Source organism: Perna viridis, chromosome 9, assembly GCF_037379345.1.
Source record: "Perna viridis isolate PV_CMFRI_1.1 ecotype Kerala chromosome 9, ASM3737934v1, whole genome shotgun sequence".
In the NCBI taxonomy this organism is placed as follows: domain Eukaryota; kingdom Metazoa; phylum Mollusca; class Bivalvia; order Mytilida; family Mytilidae; genus Perna; species Perna viridis.
In genome coordinates, this window is record NC_142453.1 from 38122536 (window position 1) to 38133180 (window position 10645).

Below are 10645 nucleotides of genomic sequence, written 5' to 3' on the forward strand. Positions count from 1 at the left end.
CAGTTAATTTAAAGAGTCGGAAAGCATTTTTTTTTTCTATTTTCTATTTAATCACTCCTTCACATACACGCACCCACCATTCAAGCAAGACAAGAGAATAATAATATATAGGTCTTCTTTCTTATTTACGGCACCAATCACTTAAATGACTAATATAATTTTACCAACGAACATGCGTTTGTTAACCCGTTGAAGCCAAAGTACTTTTATCGTGTCAGCCCACTGTGTAATTGCTATTGCTTTTTATGTATACCTTTTCCAGACTTTCGACTTGAGGATTTAACGATATTGTATTTTTGTCCTATCCTTGCAAAAAATGATATAAGGACATAAGGAATCTAATTTAGATATCGAGGTCAGATTAAAACAGTAAATCATGTATATTTCCTGCAGGCGAAGAAGTACTATAAAATGACCATGCTTAATCAAGCATGTAAGTCGCACAAACGGGAATATCAAATGATGTTGAAGGTCATGCATTGCAGTTTTAATGTTTCTTACAATGGCTTTGCCAGTGAAAAGTTTGGTAAAAATAACTATTTGCAATATTTCTTCGTTTGTGTGAAACATTAATTTGTATGCAGTTATTTAAATTGAGGAGAATAATTCGACATACTAGTATATAATTATGCTCTGTTATAGCCTAGCTAAGCCTGACTGATGACCATGGGCTAGAACAGTCAGACTTTGCCAGAGGAAAGAATCGTTAGAAATCGTGTTAGGGTAGAATAAACAGAAATTTTTAATCAAAAATTACATTGCGATACATACAATAAAGAAGTATACACTTCCAAGCTAAAAAAATGTTAGCTTTGTCTAATTCCTTGGCTCAATAATTCCATAAGAAGCTAAATGGTAGAAAAATAAAAACATGTAAAATGAGAATTATTAGGATTTAATGTAATATTTTCACAAAAATTTTGAAAGATGGCGAAAAAAGCAGTAAAAGCCCTACGGCACGGACCATTTGCAAGCATTTTTAAACATTTTAAAAATCGAATTTTGAATTAATTACCGAAGGTTTGGCAAAAGAAAAAAGATTTCTTGTACTATTTTTGTTGAAAAAAAATCTTAATTTGACACATCAAGAAGTTTATGTTCCGATTTTTTTCTATATAAATTTCTCACCCGGAATTACTTGGACATTTAGGATCCACTAAAACTAGCGAACCCAGATAGTCTCAGAGGATAAATATTCTTTTCAGACCGGAATCAGACTCCCAGTGATTTAAGGTAAAGGCCATTGGTTAAAATCATAAAGGTTATCGTTATGTGTCAATGTCCTCGAAAAAACTGTCGTAAGGTGTTACAAAAATAAAATATGGAAGAAACGAAAGTAATGAAATAGTAAAAGAGTATCAGCGAGTTGAATTGTCAGATGAATTTTTAAAAAGGTCACCAACCTTGGGAAAATCGACTTAAAACGTTCTAGGTCAGAATCCAACTCTTACAGGAGTCAAATCTTTGTCAGAACGACGATCCTTAATCCGACAATCCGACGATTCCTAAACTTTCAAATGAAAGGTTAGAACTTTGCAAAAAAGAAAAACCTAAAAAAGTTTTAGGTAAAGAGGGGAAATGTCGCACAATGCTTTAAACACATAAAACAATCTTTATTACATGTACAACTTCATTGTAGTATTCAAAACTTAAATGTGTAATCTGATCCTTTTCCTGAACGCTACCGGTTGGTATATGAACCGAAGCGGGACATGGTATAAAATCGAATTGAGTTGTTGACTTTCTTTACTTAGATAGATATGCTTGTTTTGTTAGCTTTTTTGTCCGTCCTTCCGTGTCTTGTGCTTTGTGGAGCTGGTAAGTTCTATTCTTATGTCGTAAATTTCTGGTAACTTATAATCGCTAGAGATTTTTTTCCTCAGTCATGAAAGAGTTTTATCAAAACTTAAACATTTTGGATTTATCATTTAGAATACAAAATGTAAGTGTTTGACATAATTCGTTTTTCGAATTATTTAATACGACACGTTAGAAGCTAGAACTCGTTTTTAAAATGTTTAAAAATGCATGCAAATTATCCCTGAAAATTGATTAAAGGCGAAACGAAGGAAATACTGACAGAGTATGACGTCGGTGACTAGTTAAAATACTGGTTTTTAATGTATTTTCTTTTTAGTAAAGTTGTTTATTGCGCTGTAATCCTCTAAAGTCCGAGTCAAACTTGAGGGAGCGAAGATCGACTTAAAACACCGACTTGGGAGGATGTAATTGTAGGTTGTGGACGATTTTGTTCGATCATATATATATATATATATATATATATATATATCGGTACCAGACTTAACAACTTAAGTCATTATTGTTCAGAATACTTTAAAAATTGTAAATTCTTAAAATTACAGTCGACGTTATAAAACATGTAGGCGTTGGTACTACTTTGAATACCCATGTATGTATTTAGATAGACCAAAAATATTATAACTTATTTTCTGTAGGAAGTGCTTGGGAATATGAAGGCATTCACGGTAAGAACTTAATACATTTAATTTATCATACTTGAGGAGATAGACCTAGGGTAAGGACACGACTTTCACAAATCATTGAAACGTTTGTATTCAGCATTTGACATCAATCTCATGTAAGTATCAAAGTAACTCGGACTGATTTCGTTCTGTTTCAAAGGAAAGCTTGAAAGGCTTTGTTGAAATTTAATATGATACAAACATATCACTGATTTCAAGAGTTATTTCCCTTACCCTAGGTCTATCTCCTTAAATGATACATTTCATTGTGGTGATGCTGTTGTAAAATCACCAAAAGTAAATAAATAAATAAAACTACTTTCCAAGACGGAAATATGTGTTTTGTATGTTCGATGGCAAATATTACTAAATAATGGTAAAAAATGAGCAACAAGTAAGCACAACATGTCAGGTGGTTAGTATCAATCTGCCATAACATTTTATTATTTGGAATATTAAAATGTATTGTTTGCATTGTGGCGTGTTAATTGTCAAGGGGGAGAACAGTATCGTATCATTAAAACATTCTGGTCTTTAATGATGATTAATGTGTTATTCTGTAAAGAAGGAAGACCGATGATCGATTCATGAGCATTTTACACCGTCTTTCGGTAGTAAAGCATCGTAATTTACGAATAAATTTTATAATTCAATTACATTTATTGTGAAGATTTTGTAAATAACTACACACGTATCATTCAATTTGTCAATCACATATACGCAGAGAGTGTATTCGCTATTTCAAAGCCGAACTCGGTATTTAACTCCGCCTATTTAAATTTGCAAACCAGAACAGAACTTTCAATTTCAATATGCATAATGATTCATGGATTTGTAATGAGTAGTGCTCATCTTCACATCCTGTTATGTTATTGGAAGTTGCAGGACATGACAAATGTAAATGTAGATTAAAGCAGAGCCATGGGACTTAGCAATTCGTGATGCTCTTCAGCGCAAGAACCTAGTGTTTAATTTTTCTCTATATTTAGTTCTGTGACTTTTTTTTGGCGAGAGAAACTCCGAAAGGGAAAATACAAAAATCCTTTTACATGTAAAATATAAAATAAAAATATCATTTACTGTAATGTCTTCTCACGACTATACATGATTTTAATCAGATCGAAAGCTAACCATGGCATCACACTTAGACAACTTTACATGTATGTACATATATATGTACCCTCACAACAGCAATGTCATCACGGATATCATTTATTTAAAAAAAAATAAATATTTTCGTAACATCATAGCTACGTAGGAGACCAATTTAGTTGAGTGTTTACTTTAAATTTATAATGATCGCAATAGATAAAAATGCTCGAAAAAAAAAGGGGAAAATCAGTATATTTCCGAGTGGATGAATTAGATTATAGATTTAAACAGGAATAAATGACTTCAAAGGAATAAATGGTTTCAAAAGAATTAATTCTTAACATTTATTACAAGTGTGATGTTGTCGCCCAGGATAAAAGACAAGAAACATGGCATTTAAAATTATCTTTGAGGTACATCGTAATGCTGATTTTTAATAATTCTTTGGGAATTGGGCGTAAAGAAGACAATACTGCACACATTTATGACACTTGAGAAACTTTCGTCCAGCCGAAACACTACATCAGGGTAATTGAAGCTTCAGAAATAATCAAAATGAAGGCTATAGAAAACGTTTAAAAGACGTATGTTATTTTTTCAAAAAAAGCTACTCCCGGTTAGAAAGGTATTGCTAAAAACCCTGCAATTTACGCCGAACCCGAAATTTTACGAATATTTGGCTGTCCCTTTGCCGACTCACACTTATTACTTATGAAAAATTACTGAACAAACTTGGCAAAATGATAGAAAGAATAATGATTATAGACTGCGCTTATGAGTTCTGTGCAATTTGTACTCAAATAAATATGACTTGGTAATTTACTGCTATGTTGTTTTATCGCTAATGTCTCGACCAACGGGAATATTGAAGACGTCCTATAACGCAAACTGTGCGTCTGCGTTAAATGTTCAACAGTCATATCCTAACTACTGACATCACTATCGACAGAAACAATTTGAGCCAATCATGCATCATTGATGATTTGACAAGAGAAAATATTGCTGATGCTCTGTTCATATAAAGATACTACTAGCACTTTTAAAATACATACAAGGAAGACAAATTCATTTTAGTTTAAACATATTTATTTGCTCAAGAATACAAGCAAGGAATTGGACTCAACATTATGGGGGTCCTCTTCCATACAAACAATCATGAATACAAAGAATGCATAATGACTGCAATTAGATATAACTAAAAATAACAGTAGAAAAGGAAAAGGTAATGTAAATGAATATGAATGATGTGAAAACAAAACAAGGAAATGGGTCTGGCAAAAGGGCGGGTTGGGAGTCACGTGAGAGATATTTCAAAAATAGTTGCAGTATTATTCAAACTTTTTAGTTCGTTTGATAAAATGACAAATTCTTTGATAAATACTTAAACTCCATAAGTGTCCATGCATCCAAAGACGATTCATGATTTGGTCTGCAATCTGCATCACAGCAATCCTGTTTAAGCTGCTAACTACCACCTTAAAAGTTGTGAATCTGAAATTTCAAAAAAATTGTTATACTTACGTTCATCGGATTTTCCCATGTCTGGTCTTTATTCTTGAACAATTTTCATTTGGTTTCTGCTCGAATCTTGGTTTACTTGATTAATCGTTTACAGCGATTGGTAAATTTAATGTTTTTTCTACATCCCAGGTCCTTCCCACTGGCACGAGGACTACCCAAAATGTGCAGGAGTGATGCAATCACCTATAAGCATCAATACTACACTGGTGACGTATGACATTAGCCTGCTACAGTTTGGGTTCAGGGGATTCGATCAACGTGTTCAAGAAAACATGACAATGTTAAACAATGGACACACCGGTAAGAACTCTATATACTCAGTATAGTAAAAAAGCTCGGAAACTCTTATTGCAAATTAATGGATTTTAATATGTGTATCCCATAACGACACGGTAAACAGTAAATTTTTATATTCAAAATTATAAACTTATATTTTATTGACAGAATTACAAAAACTCTTGGGCATTATATTCTATATCTTTTTTACTTGCAAATCGTCCAATAATTTAAAACATGTGTACATGTACGTGACTTTCGTATATATGATATTTATCTTTACTGTCCGACTTGCCTTGGGGCAGAAAATAACACGATTAGGCAATATATACCAAACCAGAGTGTCAATTTTGAATTCATATGTAAAATTTATTATTAGCCTAATAAATACTGTCACCCTTTGTAAAACTTTTCATATAGAGTTAGTATGCCCTTTTTTTATTGAAGATGATACTTCATACTTGTACATGTAAGAAGGTAAAACTTAGTTCTGTCCTATAGTTAACAAATAAAATAACTGTAAAACAAACCGACTCACTGGTTGGGAAAAACTTTGTTTAAATTATTAATTTAGTATTTTTTTTCTTTTTTCTTTATTTTGTGAGTATGAAGTTAGATTGTCTATTTTTTATACCCCTGGTAAACTTCACATGTGTATGGACATAACCTATGTCAAAACTTACGAATCTACTAACTTGTATGGAGGTATATTCGTTTTCTCGTCGTAACTCGAATGAGGTGACATTTCTAGCTGTTGTTTCTGTGAGCTGACACATAAAATCCAACGCAGCGTGTCGAACTAGTACATGTAGAAAGCAGGGTCTATTCGGTTGATAAAAAATATGTTCTCGTCTTGAATAACATGAAATATCTGCCAGGTCTCGGTTTCACAAAAAGTCGTAAGTGTAAAGTTGATCGTAAGTAATGACGTCACAAACTAAAATAGCATTGTGACATCATGATTTACGATCAATTTCACACTAACGACTTTTTGTGAAACAGACGCCTGGACATTAAACAAAAATCAATCAATCAATCAATCAATCAATCAATCAATAATATTGATATTGATTTTCTTCAAGTCCAAGTGAACATAAATGACATATCTTTACGGACCCATGGAGGGGGACTTACAGGAGGATATAAACCGGTTCAGTTCCATTTCCACTGGGGAGCTAACAATTCAAGGGGGTCAGAGCATGTGATAGACGGAAAACACTACCCTATGGAGGTGAGTAATATGTGACAAAGGGAATCTGGGCCCAGTTGAAAAAAATAATGTAACTGCTAACTGAGACTATCCTCGAAGCCTTCTAAAAACAACTAAAATTCGGACAAATCAAATTGTGCGAGATTAAGGATGTGAGATAAAACTCAAGGGTCTGAGAAATTTCTCCTTGTATACACATATAAATTTAGTATAGGGATTGATTAGCTCTTCTTTTGGGTGTTGCTATTGAGCAGATTCAATGGGGTTATATCACATGACATCAATAATCTGCAGGGTATTGTTACTTTGACCACAAAACAAAAAAGGTGGGGTCACATTGCTATTATGTAGGTAAGTTATCTAAGGTAGACTAAAACAGTTGTTTAGGGGGTGCAGGGTTAATGGAGGGGGTATTACCTATATAGCCAAGTATGATCATGAATAATATAAACAGATCAAAAGAGAGGTCAAAAGTACTGGCTTATCGGCCGATATTTTTGAAAGATGAGCCGATATTTTTTTAGTAAGCCGATGCTTTTTGAACGTAAGCCAATATTTTAAAAACTATCGCGATACTTTTAAGTATCTAGTTTCAACTAGATTGCGTAAGAAATTGCAACTTTATATTTCTGTATTTAATTTGAATCTGATCATAGCAAGGAAATACAAAAAGACTCGCAATTTCAATCTTTATACTGTCTGAAAGGGTAATATTATTTTCTCTTATAGATGCACTTAGTTCATTATTCTGAAAGATTTAGTGATATCGTAGACGCACAAGATAAACCAGACGGGTTGATGGTTTTGGGATTTTTCTTCGAGGTTTGTATGATAAATCCGACAGTCTAATATTCCTGAGGTTTGTGTGATAAATCCGACAGTCTGATATTTCTGAGGTTTGTATGATAAATCCGACAGTCTAATATTCCTGAGGTTTGTTTGATAAATCCGACAGTCTGATATTCCTGAAGTTTGTATGATAAATCCAACAGTCTGATATTTCTGAGGTTTTTGTTATAAATCCGACAATCTGATATTCCTGAGGATTGTGTGGTAAATCCGACAGTCTGATACTCCTGAGGTTTGTATGATAAATCCTACAGTCTGGTATTCCTGAGGTTTGTATGGTAAATCCGACTGTCTGATATTCCTGAGGTTTGTGTGGTAAACCCAGACGATATGGTGTTTCACAGTTTAGTAAAAAAAAAACACGGTCTGGTAGTCCTGAGATTTTCTTTGAGCTTTAAATGATATACCCGACGGTCTTTAGTTCCTTCATTTTCTTTGAGGTTTGTTTCAGCCCTGAACGACACCATACTGAACTCTTTTGTTCCGTTTATGATAATGTGGTGTCAAGCCTTATTAAGAGATAAGCTCTTTTTCTAGTTCAACCAAACCCATTTTGTATTTGTAATTGAATATCATTTGCATCCATTCTTTAAATAGGACTCTTCCCCCTAAGACCTTTATAAATGTATAAGTCAATGCAGCTTTGTGAATCGAATCTAATCCTAGATGGAGTTCTGAGGATGTTTGTGTAAAAAGTGCACCAAGAAGGCAATGACGTCACGCAACTACATATAACAATCAAGCTCAATACTAGACGATTTTACGCTTTATTTTCAGAAATAGTTTTTTTTTGTAAACTCTTTATCATGGCATTTGTAGACAAAGTTTAAAACTTGAAGGTGCTTCCAGTTTACAGAAGACAATTTATTTATTTAGACAATAATGGTAAAAATAGAAAATGGACATTGTACAAGTCATGTATTATCTATTTTCAGCCATTTATAGAATTCATTGATTTTATTTTAGATTGGACCACACAACATCCATTTTGAAGAGGTTATTACTTATTTGGATCAAGTGGCACACAAAGGTTAGCTTTGTAAAGAAAGACTTTGATAAGTTAGAGTTTCTTACAATGTATAAAAGCTGACTTCTTAATAGACAGTTTTAGGATTTTAATATTTCGTTATATTAACCTGCCGTATATTTTGTTTACATCAAAGAACACATACAGTCATTTCGTTCAAGCAGAATATTGTTTCATCTTTTCTATGCAATGATTTTTTGTTATCTTGGATAATCAAGGCTATCTTTTAAGTCCGACATTTTTCATACATCAGTATATATATTTTTTAAACTCAATTAAGATGTACGCGTATATTAAAGCCGAAACTGGATCTGACATTGTTGCTTGTTTTATTATTGAACAATCGGATCCGTAAGTTTTTCAACGAATCATTATTGACAATATGTCAGATTATGATACTGTCATCCAAAAGAAATTCCTCTTGCATATATGTGATTATGTTGTTGTTTGTACTTTGAATGCCTAAGGCTTGGTTTATGTAATTATGAATATTCCTTCGAGTATTATCAGATTACTGTAGTAAATTTTTTTGCATCCGTTTTTTATCTGTATGTTGATGACTTTGTATTCAGGTTAACAGTCGGACATTTTTTTTTAATTTGTTGATGTTATTTTAAAAGCCCTAGGTAAAGAAAGAACAACTCTTCATTTCATGTTTATTTATATTTTCTACTATATTGCCAACTCTAATATCGTTAACCCATTGCTTTTGTTTTACAGACGACAAAATCAGCATTCCTCCGATTATTTTGGAGCGCCTCGTTCCCATAGATCTGATCCATTACTTCCGGTACCGAGGAAGTCTAACCACACCCCCTTGCTACGAAAGTGTTGTCTGGACAGTCTTTACACAGCCTATCAAAATCTCGTCGTCTCAGGTATTAAAGAAGTGGTTTGTTTAGAGTACTTGATTTTTGTGTTGATTTTTTGATGGTAAAAAGACTGGACAAGAATTTTGGGAAACCTTAAGATAAACAACAGATCATATTTTACAAATTAAAAAATACGAAGTCAGACCAGAATTTGCAACAACAAAAATTACAAGACAAAAACCTGACCTATCTGCGTATTATTGAAATGGTCGCTGGTTTTACAACTGTTACAGTGTATCATCTTCGCTTTTTGATGATTAGAGCTCCAGCCACACCAACTATGCAAACCTTACAGAATTTTGTAGATTTTAAAGTCGTAGGTTGAATTGCTGAAGTCTCCTTAAGGCGGTTTTATACTCCTATTTTACCTCTGTCATGTTGGTTTTTAGACAAACAAATTTATAAGTTGATATTTGTATATTTTTTTTTTAATGCTGATATACAACAAACCATATGATCAAAATCTCTCCAATACCTTAATACCTTCTTTTGTCGTTATACGTACATTCACATCTTTCTTGTGCTGTCTAACAAAATTTATGTTTTGTAGATGTCAAAGTTCCGTCAACAAATCAAGAAGACAACGTTGAACGACACTCATGACGAGAGTTTAGTCGACGACTTCAGACCAATACAGGAGTTGAATGGACGCAACGTGTATTCCAGTTTTAGACTTGAGAGAACACCAGAACCATCCCATCCCGTACCTACTGCCCCTCGTCCTATCGTCGTTTGCGGTAATACACATAATCATGATGATGATACTAACTCTGCTGGCTTCAACCGGTTATCATTGCTGTTTTTGGTTCTATGTTTAATCTGTAAACTACAGTGAGATCTGTCAAGAACATATCTATGATGCTTAATGGAAATCCTGCAGAAACAACTCCAACCATAGTACTGTGATACAATATAAGTCTGTCGTGTTCGTTAAAACAATTTGTTTATTTATTGATTTTTATTTATTGATTTTTTTAAAATTTTGTTTTAATGTATGATTATTTTTTGGTAAGAGATATAACAAATTCTTCAATGACAACAAACTATTGACAAAGTGGTTGTACATATGTTTTACATTTGTTGATTCTTTTAAACTTGTTTGTATATTTTGCTACTGACAATATGAGATAATCGGAACAAGAGAGGGCTGGACTGTCCGGGCGAAACCGCAAAACGATGAAAAATTCAATATTTTGTCCATCACGCTAAACATTCATTAAAACGAATACTCATTCTTTATTATTTATTTCAACGCCCAGCCTTTTTATAAAGCGATATTGTTATTTGGAATAAAATTATTAAATGTTGCACGAAA

At 33.0% G+C, this 10645-nt stretch overlaps 1 protein-coding gene across 1 annotated transcript; it reads left to right on the forward strand.

Annotated features, from left to right (window-relative positions):
* Positions 1-1706: 1706 nt before the first annotated feature.
* On the forward strand, positions 1707-10645 carry LOC148608297 (carbonic anhydrase 2-like). The gene is made up of 8 exons (XM_088546331.1): positions 1707-1818; positions 2457-2486; positions 5226-5396; positions 6455-6603; positions 7312-7404; positions 8398-8461; positions 9179-9336; positions 9881-10645. Exons 1-8 carry the CDS (start codon positions 1761-1763, stop codon positions 10163-10165), a joined length of 1008 nt encoding a protein of 335 aa, XP_088402457.1. The 5' UTR covers positions 1707-1760; the 3' UTR covers positions 10166-10645.

Excerpts from the sequence above, each read along its gene's own strand:
- LOC148608297 (XM_088546331.1), top strand. The coding sequence starts at position 1,761 with ATGCTTGTTTTGTTAGCTTTTTTGTCCGTCCTTCCGTGTCTTGTGCTT. Across the intron at positions 1,819-2,456 it reads TCTTGTGCTTTGTGGAGCTG|GAAGTGCTTGGGAATATGAA; the intron begins GTAAGTTCTATT and ends TATTTTCTGTAG. Across the intron at positions 7,405-8,397 it reads TTTTGGGATTTTTCTTCGAG|ATTGGACCACACAACATCCA; the intron begins GTTTGTATGATA and ends ATTTTATTTTAG.